The 15060-nt window shown below is 46.6% G+C and overlaps 4 protein-coding genes across 4 annotated transcripts; 2 read left to right on the forward strand and 2 right to left on the reverse strand.

Moving 5' to 3' along the window:
* Positions 1–453: 453 nt before the first annotated feature.
* Positions 454–1824, forward strand: N7525_001906 (uncharacterized protein; the record flags this gene model as incomplete). Its single annotated transcript, XM_002557441.2, has 3 exons — positions 454–744; positions 820–1591; positions 1655–1824. The coding sequence occupies 3 exons, from the start codon at positions 454–456 to the stop codon at positions 1822–1824; spliced, it is 1233 nt and encodes a 410-aa protein (XP_002557487.2).
* Positions 1825–4211: 2387 nt separating this feature from the next.
* N7525_001907 (uncharacterized protein) lies at positions 4212–5731 on the forward strand (the record flags this gene model as incomplete). The annotated part of the gene is made up of 2 exons (XM_061212092.1): positions 4212–4676; positions 4715–5731. The coding sequence occupies 2 exons, from the start codon at positions 4212–4214 to the stop codon at positions 5729–5731; spliced, it is 1482 nt and encodes a 493-aa protein (XP_061071318.1).
* Positions 5732–7750: 2019 nt separating this feature from the next.
* Positions 7751–8375, reverse strand: N7525_001908 (uncharacterized protein; the record flags this gene model as incomplete). The annotated part of the gene is made up of 2 exons (XM_061212093.1): positions 7751–7772; positions 7858–8375. 2 exons carry the CDS (start codon positions 8373–8375, stop codon positions 7751–7753), a joined length of 540 nt encoding a protein of 179 aa, XP_061071319.1.
* Positions 8376–9595: 1220 nt separating this feature from the next.
* On the reverse strand, positions 9596–14264 carry N7525_001909 (uncharacterized protein; the record flags this gene model as incomplete). The annotated part of the gene is made up of 3 exons (XM_002557437.2): positions 9596–11584; positions 11640–13610; positions 13710–14264. 3 exons carry the CDS (start codon positions 14262–14264, stop codon positions 9596–9598), a joined length of 4515 nt encoding a protein of 1504 aa, XP_002557483.2.
* Between the last annotated feature and the right edge of the window lie 796 nt (positions 14265–15060).

Genomic DNA, 15060 nt, shown 5'->3' on the forward strand with positions numbered 1-15060 from the left:
GGTGTCTCTGCGACGCGAGACGCTAGATGGGCCGGGCCGTTGTCCAAGCTCCACCCTGATCTTCTCATTGGATAAAATCCCAATTACACTATTCCGTTCCAATCTTCTTGCGTCGCGACTAGCCTAATTCGGGCTAGACCCTGGAGGATGGCTAAACGGTGCTGACGCCCTCTGGAGTTTCGATAAGGGTCAGGTAATCGTGCCAAGCCCACCAACACTAACACACCGGAACTGGTTCACTCATTAAGTCGACTCAGCCTTCTTTGTTTTGCTCTAAATCTGTGTCCCAGGGTCCTTGGCAAAAATGTGGGATTTTAAGCCGCTTTTGCTGACAGTTGAGTTGAGAATTTCAACAGTAAGCGTGCCCATATTTGGAATGATGAAGTCCTCTTAATAAAGTCACTTTTGAGGTTCGTTCTCACTGGAGAGTTCCCTAGACATCCAGAAACGACCATGCGACTCCTTCTGCACTACCTCGTGGCATGCGCCCTGTTACTTTTACAGGGTGCTACAGCACTTCCACAGGGAATAATAATTCCATCCAGTGTCTCAAGCGCAACAACAGCTACACCCACAGGAACGCCTGTTGCAGAAAATGGAAGAAAATGTGACTTTAATACAATGAACGATTTCTTCGATTACACCAAGAAGAACGGTCTAAACATCACTTTGGAGGTCCAGAACTGCCAGAATCTATGTCTTCTCACATACGGCGTGGGAAACCCTGATCTTTCCGGGATCGGCGTAAGTTTGGGAAAACAAACGTTCTCCATTTTCTCCATAAATGTCGTAGCTGATTGGTTGTTTCTTCTAATCCAGATGATGTATGCATATAGCATACAAACCGGACTCACTATTCTCGTTGGCCCTGTTTATCGTATACTCTATCTCGCATTAGCGCCAGCGAGCAGCTTCATCCGAGATTTGAAAGACATTCAAACGAACTTCTTCTCCTCAAATGGCTTCTTTGTCGGTTCCTCGGCCATAGCTACACTCGCAAACCTGTCACAGAACCCATCCACCTTTGAGGTCGCCGAGATGCAGGCCATGGCATTCCTGCAAGTCAACAGCATCCTCGTGACCTTCTTCTGCATGGTAGTCGCGCAACCAATGTCGCGCTGGGCGGCGCGAGTGTTGCTCTATTGTATAGTGTTCGTCCTCGTGGTCGTTGCCCTGGGCCTGAGCCACCTGGGCAGCGACAGCAGGGCGAACTGGAGACTTGCCTCTGATGGCTGCGCACACAGCTCAACGGATTATAGTGTGATCAACCCCGTCCCGTATCCATCATGGGCTGTTGCTATCTTTACCGTCGCGGGTACGATCGCGTTCTGGCTACAGTCTCTTAAGGAAAAATTCCAAGCAGACAAGTTACACAAGTCGCTGTTTAGGTTATTGATGACGTTTTGGGTCTTGTTGATTGGACTCTTGACAGCGGGTATGGTGGTCGGCCTAACGATGATGTGGCGACAACGAAGGCATCTGCGAAGTTTGGTGAGAGACCAATTTGAGGATGATCAGTGGGGGTTCGGGCAGATTGCTGCCTTGACAATTTGGGCGCCAATAGTGGTCGAATTGATTTATATTCTGAATGGTGAGGAGCTCTTCATACTTGTTGGTGGTATTTGGTCAAGCTGACATGTCCATTTTGTTACAGACTTGGTCCAACGGAAGTCCAAGAGATGGAATCGCTGGAATCAGACTATTAGTGTTTACTTCTCTCCGAAAGCTTTGCAGGAAGATCAAGCTACACTCAGTTCCGACCCGCAAGCCGAAATGAAGGAGCATGGTGCAAGTGGAAAGGTGACCGACGTTGCTAGTAGCTAAACAAATCATGCTACACACGTTGTGATCTTTGGCCCTATATACTTTCAATTGAACGCGGCTGGATCTTTGAGGCAGTCGAACTTGGCAGGGCGCCTGTCTGCAAACATTTGGGGGCCATAGGGATTGTATAAACACTATGCTCTTCTCACTAAATGGCACCATAGTGGCGTCTGGATCTACATGCTTCTGTTAAGATATCAATGCCTGTGTTAAAATGAATATACCACTTCGACAATTCTTAGTCAGAGGTTATCTGGTTAAGCATAGGACTTCTCTGTCGGACTTAGGTCCTACAAACACTCGCTGAATACGAAAATGTTATATACTTTCCATGTTTCTTATTCACAAATGGACACAACTATATTTTAATGACCCCGCCCTGTCATCGAGACCTTGTACAGAAGCGAGCAGCATACTTCGTATACCAAACACTTACTCTAGCCCAATATGTGTTGTATTCTGGCCTATCTTAGTGGTAGTCATGACATCAACTTCACGAAAGCGTTGAAATACTGGGACTCGTTTAATGCACGTTTAGATCGATCACAAAGTAGATCTTTCGCTAGTACTATTGGTGGAATGAGACGATCTGTCCTTGCCAAGATGGAGATTGGCTTTATGCCAAATAAAAATAGAGTTGGGCCCGAACAACGGTCTGTTGGGGTCCCACTTGTGACGAGCCAGATCTACAAGTAAAGCATGATAGCAAAGCAAGAGAGTGCTTCAATTCAAGATACTAAAGACAAGGAAGAAAGAGAGAAAGAAAGCAAGAGATCTGGCGAGCGACCTGAGAAAGCTAGTCAAACCAAGATCTAGTGCAAACGGTGCAAACCCTGTCTCTTCTCGCTTAAGCGAGGCAAACAAATAAAGTAGCAAACAAATCAAGGAAGGCAAACTAATCATAACAGATCTGACATGTGATCTAGCATGTGATACTAGATCAGATCCAGATCGTGACACCACTACAGAAGCTCCCAAGGTTTGCCGTATCCCGTTTAATATCCTATTTATACCCGCCCATCCCCCATCATGATGATGTAGCTTTCGTCCCAAATCTTGCAATGCCTGCAACATCGCTGAACAAAATAGAAAAGCAAAAGCATACAACAGCTTGTGTATGACCGTGGTCACCTAGCGCGCACGGTTCGGGCATGGGCGGCTCGCCGCTCTATTCAGGGCGGATATTTACCAACGAGCATTCTTCGCCTGAATATTAGCCCGTACAGTAAAAGGTACATTAAAATTGTATAGAATTCTCTGCACGAGAAGCTTCTTTAAAGGCAGAAGCACTAACAGAGGGGATCTGTTAAGATGCCCTATAGTCACCTGACCCCTATACTTATAGTCTTACTTTCCTTTTCTCCTCTTTATAGTTTTCACACTATCTATAATATAAAGTGTTGTGTCTCCTTTATAATCTTATCTATATTATAGATCTTAATAGGACCTTCATTTTACCAACAGCCTCGGCAGACTTCGCAAGGGTGGAGCCTTAATCTTGCAAGTACCAGCAGACTCCTTGCAACAGGAGTCTGCAGTTGCAGAGGAAGTTCTGTTGTTATCGTTGCTATTCGTTTTGTCGTTGCTTCAGATAGTGGCAGAAATCCGGCCGTACAACAATGTATGGGTATCCTACAATGGGTAAATACACAAGCGTAATACGTTCAAAAATGGTAGATCATTTTAATACAATTACCCTGTGCTATATAACTACATGTACCTAGGTGTCTCACTATAATAATAAACACATTGCAGGGCTCAAAATGTGGTTGTGTTGTAGCTTGACTGGCCCTTCCGGAGATTAGTTAACTATTATGCACTTCCGTATAGGGTATTCCAATCTGCGGTCCGATGATTTTCTAGATTAAAAATACCCTGTAATCCAACGGCATGCAACCATAGTATTCGACAATTTGCCCAAATGAAACACATGCAAGTTGCGTCACAGCGTTTCGGGCCGACAATGGACCATTATCATCACTTATTGCTGTATTTGGAGTATGATTGACGTTTGACTAACCATTTTAACTCCAGACTGTGCGCAGATCCCCCTCTCCGGAGTCTCAGGGGCAACGGGTCTGAACACTGCCTGGCTTCTCTCTAGGGGGACCGTCGGCTTATTATCGGGGGCGCTAACCGTATGAGGAGAGATCTTCAGGATAAATGCAATATACTTGAGGGAAACCACATCTGCGAAGGACTGGCAACCCGTGCCAAGGGTTATGGGAAGCAATGTCGAGGTCTCGGAGCCTGGCTGCGTAGAGAGAACATCTTAGAGATTCGGATATAAAAGGAGGCGAGCTTCTCCGATCAGTATCGCACTCCAATCATTTACCACAAGCCTAGTACAGTGTTCAACAATTTGAGATATCACTTTTGTCTAAATTATGAAACTGTCCCACACCCTGACAGCTCTTCTACTCCCTCTGATATGCACTGTATCAGCAGCGGATGTGAAAGCATGGAAGTCCCGCAATATTTACTTTGCCCTGACTGATCGCATTGCCCGTGGAAGCGATGATACAGGTGGAGATGCCTGCGGTAACCTTGGAAACTACTGCGGTGGAACTTTCCAAGGCTTGGAGTCTAAGCTTGACTATATTAAGGGGATGGGCTTTGATGCAATCTGGATCACCCCTGTTATCGCTAGTGAGTTCGAATGGTTCCTCATGCTGTTCTGTCCTCGACGACGCAACTTATCTGATCTCCTTACCATTTCTGCAGATGCGCCAGGTGGATATCATGGATACTGGGCGCGGGATCTCTATAGCATCAACGAGAACTATGGCACCGCTGATGATCTCAAAAGCCTAGTTGATGCTGCTCATAAGAAGGCAAGTACAATCGATAGCGTTTCCTAATGGAAGGTACTGACCGGCTTGGAAAATAGGGGATCTATGTCATGGCAGACGTAGTTGCCAACCACATGGGAGGCCCCATCAGCGATAACAAGCCGGAGCCATTGAACCAGGAGAGCTCCTACCATTCCACCTGCACAATCGACTACTCAAGCCAGGATAGTGTTGAAAACTGCCGTATCACAGCAGACCTACCTGATGTGAACACACAGAGTCCCGAGATCCGTGCCCTCTTCCAGAAATGGGTCAAATGGCTCGTCGCGGAATACGGGTTCGACGGCTTGCGCATTGACACTGTTAAGCACGTTGAAAAGGACTTCTGGTCGGCCTTCTCCTCCGCTGCCGGGGTTTACACCATCGGCGAAGTCTGGGACGGTGACCCAGCTTACCTTGCCGGATATGCACAGGACATGGACGGCCTGCTCAACTATGCAGTCTACTATCCCGTGAACAACTTTTACCAGCAAAAGGGCTCTTCCCAGGACATAGTTGACATGCATGATAAAATCGACACCGCTTTCCCTGATCCCAGCGCCCTGGGCACATTCATAGACAATCACGACAATGCGCGATGGCTGAGCGTAAAGAATGACAAGTCGCTTTTGAAAAACGCACTCGCCTACGTGATTCTCGCCCGGGGCATCCCCATTGTCTACTACGGCACGGAACAGGGCTACGCGGGCGGCAACGACCCCGCAAACCGCGAGGACCTATGGCGCAGCAAATTCAGCACCGACGCGGACTTGTACAAGGCCATATCCCTGCTCTCAGCGGCGAGAACCGCTTCTGGTGGCCTCGCTGACAACGACCATGTCCATCTGTACGTCGCGGAGTCGGCATATGCGTGGAGCAGGGCGGGTGGAAACCTCATCGTCCTTACGTCCAATGGTGGATCTGGGTCTGAGGCTAATCACTGCTTCGACTCTAAGAAGCCTGGTGGGACATGGAAGAATACCTTTGGAGAGGGGACAATCACCGCCGATGAAGGCGGAAAAATTTGCATCTCTATCTCTAATGGTGAGCCTGCGGTGCTGGTTGCAAGCACTTGATTGAGACTAGTTATCTCTAGTCCGGTCCCCATAGCCGCTTAGCTGCAGTGAGTTTAGGGTTTTGATCTATTCAGTTGTGCGATAGTCCCTATCATGTTGTCAAGCCTGCTCCCGATCAACAATATGGTTCTATTGGGGCAACAGCATTCTGTTTGGGATATTCTTGTCATCTTTCATTTCTGTACTTATTGTAGTTGAATAAATCGAAGATCCTATTTAGCTGAAGACTGGGTCAGTCTGTATCAGCTTTGTCTCAATTTCCGCTTCCAACCCAGGGACCCATTTGGCCTATGAGGAGCGAGCCACTGAAGAAGGGGAACAGTCAAGGCCATTTTGTTATGTTCACCAAGTAATCCTCCCGGTTTGTCGTGCAATTAATCTACGTCCTGTCACCTCTGGCAACCATGTTAGGTCGCTGCTACGCCCGAGAAGTTCTATAAGGGTATATGTGGCTTTGTTAACGAACCTGATATACACTTAATCTCTGATGAGTTAGCTCTACGCTCTCTCGGTTTAGTAAACCTAGAAATGGATAACCCTGTTTTAACTCAGCCCTTTCTTTTAAAGCTGAAACTTTGACGAACCCGAGAGATTACCTGTTATATAGGGTAATTGTGCCGCTCAACACACACTCCGTGTATAGTACAGTAGATGCAAATTACCCGCAATATGCAAAACGTTCCTTATTTTATCAACTTCACTTACATTTTTGTACTACGCCACAATATCAGATCAAAATCAGAAATACCGAGGAGCGAATCCAGGAAGCACTCAAGCCTATTATACAACAATCATGCCCGGTATCGCTAAATTGGCGCGTGAATTCGATGTTCCATACTTATATATCAACTATGCGGGTTCGCGATCGCCAGTCTAATTCCCGATCAATCGGACTAAATCAACCAAATCCCTAAATCCAATTCAGGGAAAAAAGCATTGATTACCTAGGTCGAATGCCTAAATAATTTATATACTTCACCTACCCCGGAAGTGATTGAAAAAGTCTGCCAATCGCCTTCGAAAACCGCGGGTTCGGGCTAAATGGCTGGTTATGACTACATGTAGGTAGTAAAGCGGCAACGGCACTTGGCTAATGAATCGAAAAATAAAAAGAAACAAAAACATACAACAGTGAGGATTCGCTGGTGGTCACCCACCCAACTACTAACTCACCGGCGTGTGGCTTGAGTACGGCTGAGCGGACGGGAAGCCCTATTTTCCACACCCTATGGTCGTATGTAACAGACGAATTGTTAGAGAGAATGATACAATGCAAGCCATAGGGCGACAGGATGAAGCGTGGGTGCGGCGAGATGGGAATCGCAAAAAGAAGCATGCTGCACCACGAGCCTAGGGAACTTTATCGAGTAAAACGCTGAACCCCTTGGACTCATTACCAGAATGCAAATTTTGTGAGGTCGAAAAATTAATACAAAATGGCTCCAAGCCCTCTTGGAGAGGAAATGGTTCAACTTATATATTCCACAACCCGGGGTTCAGATAAAACAGACACAGGGATGTCTCAGGTTAAAAATACTAGGAAATCAGCTCCACAGCTCCCATCCACGACCTCGTGTTCCCTCCACGATCACTAACACACAAGGAAAGGTCCGACGGCTGGTTCCTGTTAATGGACCGATGTGGAAGATAGCCTTAACCTAATGAAAAGAAGAGTGTGCAATGACACGTTGCGGTGTCGTTGCGTACATAATTTAGGTCAAGAGGTTGAAAGTCTCCGATTCTGAGAGTGTCGAGAATCCCATAGTGAAATCAAAGAGATCACGACAGTTTCGGGAATTTGCACCCTTTCCTCGACATGACCCTCTCTCACGAAAGTGACCGAATCACTGGTTCTTCAGCACTTGAGCCATTCCACCTCTCTGCTCATATTGCTTTATGTACCAGAAGCATATCCCGTAGAGTAGATCAAATCCAAGGAATATGGAACAACACCATAGCATAAACGGAGTTGCCAGGAATCCAAATGCCTCATTCCAGTGCTGCACTCGGAGATAAAAGCTAGGGACCAATGCGAGGGATCCTGTGAAACGGAAAAACCTGCTAATTTCAGCCACAAGCCTCTTTCATTCTTCATATATAACAAGGTAACAAAAGGGAGTACAAACCATAGGGTAAAGGAGTACCCGCGCGTGCTACCCCGTGTCAGTAATACAGATAGAGACCCAACACTCAAAATAGCTTGCAATACGATGGCTATCATGAAGCAGGCCTTGGCTTCTCCAATTTGCTTCACGATCCCCACATAACAGGCTATTGGGGCCCCGAGCCCGACTGCATAGATCAATGGCAAAATGCGCTTTACAATGGGGGCGTGGTCCCACTCTCTAGCACCATATCGGATGGCAGTGTAAGTTACTGTGCCGTTGACGACGACGGCAAGTCGGAAGAAAAGCGTTACCCCCCAGTCATCTGTGGGGCAGATGAACGCGAACGTAATTTCCCATGATAGGTTGAGGCATTGGGATAACAGTGGCATGGCGTAAGTGTGATCCCGAATTGATAGTTGGATCATACCCACGTAGACAATGATCCAGGCAACGTTTGAGTACATATCCATAGACATGGATATATCCCCCCATTCTTGGAACTCCAGTGGAGCCTTTGAAACATCGAAGGCCTCCATTATTTGGGTTGGGATAGAACAATATGAGGTAGAAGCTGAAAGACAACCGGCGTGGATATTGTTGTGATAGAAAACGAAAGGCTATTCAGCATGTATAGGAATAAATATCTTACAAAGATAATACTATGAGAAGTACTGTGAAAAATGCGTATACTGTAAAAACTAAAACTGGAGCTGTCTAATCTCTTAATACATGGAAAGAAGCCCATATTTATGTAATTCTTCATCGTATTCCCCCACTATGTCAGACCAGAAAGGAATCAATAAGAATCAATAATGATCAAGATTTAACTAGATATAGTCTGAATCAAAACGTCGAAACGCCAGTATAGTGCGATAGTCACTTATATGCTGACAGCATAAGTATTGTCAAACTGCATCTAGCTAATACGCTAGTCTTCCTTTCGCAGGAGGCAAATTTCGGATTCTGCATACCGTAGGTCTATATTAGGATCCCGGGATTATGGCTACCATTAAGCCCTCAAAATGTCATATTAATAAGAATTAATTTGGGTTTTACACACGCCCCTAATGTAAAATAAAAGAGGAGGGAGGCTCTATAGCCAATCCGTATCCCTAGTTTCTATAGAGGACGTCTAAGGACTTTGCGATTCTCGTCGTATATTGAATTTGGAAACATGTCCCAAAAAAGAGCTGCTGTCATGGCTATATCTCGTTATAGTGGTGGGTGCTTTTGCTGTGACATCGAGCATACACTCCATTGTGTTACTCCGCCGAAACCTGATTTCCTCGGGCAATAGATGCCCGCGGGCAGTCTTATCAAGCGACGCACATGGGTCCGGATTGAAAAGGAAGCAATAATTGACACGCCATTTAAAATTTGACTGCTTTTACCGAGGATGGGAAATGTAAAGGCTGGGCAGTATATCAACTTGTCATACTCTTCTACGAATTACCTGTAATGTTCTTGCTAAAAAGAAGAAAAAAGAAAAGAAAAAAAAAGGCCGCACCTCGCAGGCCCTTAGCTCGCTCGATGACGACTTTACTTCTGCTTATACTCAGTCTCTTGGCAGCGATGCAAAGGAGCTTGAGGCTAAATTGAGTTATGAGGGTGTTCTGATTCCCCCCGTTAATGGTAATTTTCTTGTTACGCGGTTAGATGAAGAGTTGCTTCATGATACTAAGCGACCTTAAGATAGAGCTGATTTTTGGAAAATGTTTTTTTCAGGCTGGAATTGGATGAGGGAAAGAGAAAGAGGTTAGATAGGGACATGAGAATCCGAAAATACAAAGATCAATGTTTGACCCGACTTGCACGACAAGATGAGTTGGTTTCCTGCGTCAGCCTGATCGACTTCCCATGAACGGTACTTTGGACGATATTCTGCAGGCAACCAAAGAACCCTCTGCCCTTCATAGGTAATCCACAATCCATCGAGGTCAATGGCATAGTGATGTCTTGGGCCAGGACCAAGGAGTTCTGATGCTTTTTCCAAGCTGTACTCTGTGCTTTCGACCCGTTGGAGGCATTCGCGGCTGCTAGTATCCCAAACAATGAAGTCGCGTTTGTCATGCGACAGTAACCGTGTGCCGTCGCAGGAGAAGGTGAGTCCGTCAAGAGGCAAGCGATGGTGGGAATGAACGGTTTTCAGTAGGACGCCATTTGTCTGCCAAAGTTTGATAATGCCGTCATAATAGCCCGCCGATGCAATCATGCCGCAAGAGGACATGGAAACTTTGCGGATTTCACGATCATGAGCCATGAAGCTAGTAAGGCAGAAACCATCCGTTGATTGCCAAATCTGAATCTCTCCATTCGACAGGCCTGACACGATGATTGTTCCATCAGGAGAGAAAACAACTGATTTCACTTTATCATGAGCTTCCAGTATATGGAGACACTCGTCACCCTCCGAATCCCAGATGCTGATTGTCCCGTCATTTGAGCCCGACGCGAGGGTTCCATCAAGAGAAAACGAGAGTGAGTTAGATGGCAGTGACTGCTTGCCATGGTTCAGGACTCTGAGGCAGTCTCCATTCTTGGAATCCCAGATCCTCACAGTCCCGTCCTCATATCCAGATGCAATCCTCCCCGCCGAAAATGCAAAAGCCCAAGACACAAAAGATAGCCTTTCAAGGGGGTTGCATTGAGTGGGTATAGGATTCCAAAGTCTGACGGTGTGGTCCCCTCCTCCAGATACCACATTACCTCCAATGGTGCAAGCCACCGATTTGACACTCTTAGTATGACCTGTCATCTTGTTGAGTAAATGCCCACTGTGGAGATCCCAGATATTCACAGATCCATCCTCAGAGCCAGATATAATGTTTCCATTAGGGAGAAAGGCGACCGTGGAATAGCCACGACGGCGTTTGAATTGGCGGTCAGTTTGATTATGGGGGTCACCTAGGGTAAGACGACAGTCACCTTCCTGCCCCCAGACCTCGAGGTTGTTACCATGCGACCCTGAAACCATTTGTCTATCAGTGGAAACAGAAATTTTGTCGGCGGAATCTGCATGACCAAGAATCTGGAGGCATGTGCCCTTAACTACATCCCAGCTTTCGATCTGCCTTTCAGAACTATACACTGCGAGATGTTGGCTAGATATGAAGGCGACGGGCGATCTTCCATCAAATGATGTGATAGAGTTCAGACATTCACCAGTGTGAGGGTCCCAAATCTTGAGAGTCCCGGGTTCTGACTTCGCAGCAATCTGACCGGTAGGAGAAAACACCACACGGCTCTTGGGATCTTTGCTGATAGAAAAGGTTCTCAAGCATTCTCCAGTTTTAACGTCCCAAATTATGATGGTGCCATTCCGTGATGCGGATGCAATGCGTCTGCCATCAGGCGAAAAGCCAACTGAAGAGACTACGTCCTTATGGCCCTCCAGGATATTGAGAACATGACCACTTTCTTCTTCCCAGATCCTAATGGTATGATCCCATGATCCAGACGCTATGAGTGTACCACTAGGAGAGCATGCAACCGAAGTAACATGAGCGAAGTGGCCGTATAAGGTTTGTATGCATTGACTCCAGTCTGGATCAACCAGAGGGTTTTTTGCAAGCCAGTCTGGCTCCTCGTGCTTGAAAGCATTTCGAGTCAGACTACCCGTTGGGGCGAAGACGAGTGCAGACGCATATATTTGCAAAGGGTAACGTTCGACGACACCTCTGGCCGATAAAATGAACCGATGAGAGTCTCGAACCAAGGGAAGGAACTTTGGTTGAGGCAAGAGATTCTAGCTTTGTTAGTTATATTCCGATATGTAGTTCAACACCGATGTCAAGGCTCACCAAAAGCAATTTGATGAGTTTGACTGAAGTAGACACCGCAACTGAGTAGTTTCTTATGAGACTGAGAGCTTCAATCCAATAGAGAAGATGTCCCTTCCAAAATTCATTGATTGGACCATCATCGCGAAGACTGTCTGACTGAAACTTGGTTTCAGAATCTGAAAGGTGGTCGGCCCAATAAACACAAGAGTACCGGAGAGGCTCAAGTGGATTTTCATCTTCGGGTATTTCGAGATTCTCAATGGAGAAACCTGGGTGTTTCTGCTCATAGATATCTCTTTGCAAACCCCTCATGCACCCAGTAAGCGATTGAGTCACTATCATGTGATGTCCCTCGATGTGGCCATTTGGGAAAATGCTGGACAGGAGCTCTGGACCTTGAGCTTGAACGAGGTAGTCCTTCGCAGACTGATGGACAAAGCGAACAACGTCATCATGATCGCCTAGAGCGAAAAGTCCACATGTTCTCACAATTTGGTCTTCAGGGACCAATTCTGGTAATTGGGCCAACACGACCAGTTCAGATAGATGGAGAGGACGATATGCGCTTGTCATGATCAAAAGAACTGTCTTGCACTCGGTTGCATATTCGGAGTTGTTCATATTGACTAGCATTTTGGTGTACAGACCATAAAGGTCCTTGGGCATTTGCTCAACTCGCGCAAGCAGCATGTCCGGGCGGCAGCTTTTCAGTTCCCGCATGACCAAAGCTACCCACAAGAAAGTGCCGTCTGCTTTTTTTCTGAGCTCACGATTAAGCTTTTCCAGTGTTTGAGTAAGCTTGGTCTCACGCAGCTTCAAGCCCTTCGTTGATTTGTACTGTTTTCGACAATTCTTACCAAGGTCAGAGACCTTTCGGTCAATATAGGCATTGACGGCCTCAGAGATAGCGGTTGAGTTCAGTTCGAGAGAGAGCTGAAATATCCCGCCGTTCTGACCAAGATAACTTTCGATGTCATTTTCGTTCCGACTAGACAGGAGCCATTTCACCTTGTTGTTCTCGGCCGTTTCGATGATAAGCTCCAGGAGTTGCCGTAAGCCAGGTCCCTCCCTTTTGCATTCATCGAGGGCATCGACCACAAGATAAACTCTTTTCATGGAGCTGTCTTTAATCATTGCAAGAAAAGCAGCCTTTAAACTGTAGAACGCCGAGCGCCCATTGAATGCGTTTGATCCCTTGTGTTTGAATCTATCAAGGTACCGAATGAGTGACTGATCTTGACCCAAGAGCATCCATATCAATCCCCTCAGAACCGACGTTGCTGTATTTACGTTGTCTTCTGTACCGCGACAGAAAAAGTATGACAGGCAACATTCATCAAAGCGGGTCTCCAATCGGGCCTTGAGATCTTCAACAATACCCATGAGTAGCATTGTTTTCCCCTTTCCGGCATCTCCCCTCATCCACAGGATTCTATTGGAATTGTCGCCGTACCAGTTGGTGAAATCGATGTATTCCTGGGTCCGAAGAACCCATTGATACGATTCAGGAAGCAAGTCGTCTTTGAGTCCCTGAAGGAGTTGGATGTCTGCCTCCATGTCCGAGACGCAACATTCGCTCATTATTGCATCGTCTATTTCAGACCGACGCATGTTGACAAGAAGTTCGAGGTATGAGCTGGTTTGTTGGATCCCAATAACTTCAGCAGCCGCTTTTACGTCCGCCTCAGCTTCTTCGACACCACTCAATTTCCCATCCCAGTCATCCAATTTGACCAAATCTCCCAGGTACCTCACAAATTGGTTGCGATAGTGGGAGCAGATAGTTTCGATGATGTATTGGAGAATTGCTTTGTATAAATCGAGAATGCGCTCGGCCAGTTGCTCACGTAGCTCGGTCAAGTCGTCGTTTGCCATGGAGCTCTTTTGGTCGAAGATTTTTGAGAGACTAGAATACCATTTCATCTTGAGAACGACCTTGGTGATCCCCTCGCGGTTTTTCTCTGCCTCATATTTTGCGTTTGAGAGAAACTATGGGTTGTCAGAGGCGGAAAAAATGATAAAAGGTATCGGAAAACACTGGAAAGAAAGGAGAAGTGGGTGGATCAGGGTAACTCGAGACAAACTCACCTCTAGAGCAACACAGATGCCAGCCCATGCAGCAGCAGCAGCCGGAACAGCGCTTAGGCCAGCACTAACTGGCCTACTAACAGACCGAACAACATCGATGGCCTCGCCAAACTTTCCCTCTACCTTGCTGATCTTCGCTGTCTTGTTTAAGCCGGCCCCTAAAAGAAGATTCATTTGAGACAGTTTATTCTGTCGGCTCTGGTCAATGACCTTGCTCGTTTGATCTAAAGGCAGCACAGTTGGGAGTAGCCTTTCGTAGCCCTTTAATAGCCCTGGCTCCTCGGTTTTGAGATCATCGTAGGCTTGATGCCAGAGTTCATCTGGTGGAATGTCGACGGCTTTCCTCCTTAGCTTCTGTGTTGCTTCTTGGTTTCTAGAATTCACTACCACTGTTGAAGAAGGGGAGAGTGAAGAGCTCTGACTCTTGGGGTGGGTGGTAGCGGAGTGATCTGAATTGGAGGCAGAAGTATTGGCTCCATTCTCTGGACCGGTCGGGACGTGTTTCGAAGACCGAATTATCCAAAGGTCTCTCCAAGGCTTGTTTGGTTTTCCCATTGTAATGCGGTTTCGATGAAAGAGATACTAAATGTGGTATGTTGGGCGCGGGAAAGGGAAGCCACTTATCTGTGGGGTTCGGCTCTCGTGTTCGGCGGAGCCGATAAACATAGCCAATACAATGTTGTTGACATGCACTGTATGCAGGGTATGCGTTTGTCTCTGTATACAGACTGAGCTCTTTGAGTATTTGCCTAGCTCGGCCTGTTTGTCATATCGCTGGCTTCTTGGAGAGACTACAGTGTGTAGGCTCAGGAAAGCAGGTGGGAGAGAGTTGTATTGGGAAGAGAGGAAGCGAGCTTCCCACAACTAACTAGCTAAGGGTGGAAACCTAGACCCACATGTGGGGTCTCTACCACAACACTTACATACCAGCTTCTTTCCATAGTTTCATCATCACCTCACTTCTTCTTCTATCTCTCTCCCTTCGTAGCCTCAACAGGTTATGAGGCCCTCTTTCCCCCCTTTTCTTTCAAAGATCTAACAAAGATCTTAATCCAGTTGAGCTTCTCCCGGCAGCGGAGACTCTTGGACTGCTTGGAGAATAGCAGAAGCTATATCTCACACTCCTTTATCGCGGCTGAGCGAGAAGCGATCGGAAGACGCCTCTGTGCGAAGCCGAATCACCAAATTGCCACTGTGCGAGTTCCCGAAGACACCGCTGTGTGTACCCGGATTATAGAAATTCACCGCTGTGTGAACCCGCCTTTGTGCAACAAAAGCCCGGAGTTTTGTATTCTCTTTCACTGAGAAATATCTCTATCGTAGTACATAGTGTCTTTTATTAAGAAATATA

This window comes from Penicillium rubens (assembly GCF_028828025.1).
Source record: "Penicillium rubens strain IBT 27055 chromosome Unknown utg000001l_segment0_segment0, whole genome shotgun sequence".
Lineage (NCBI taxonomy): Eukaryota > Fungi > Ascomycota > Eurotiomycetes > Eurotiales > Aspergillaceae > Penicillium > Penicillium rubens.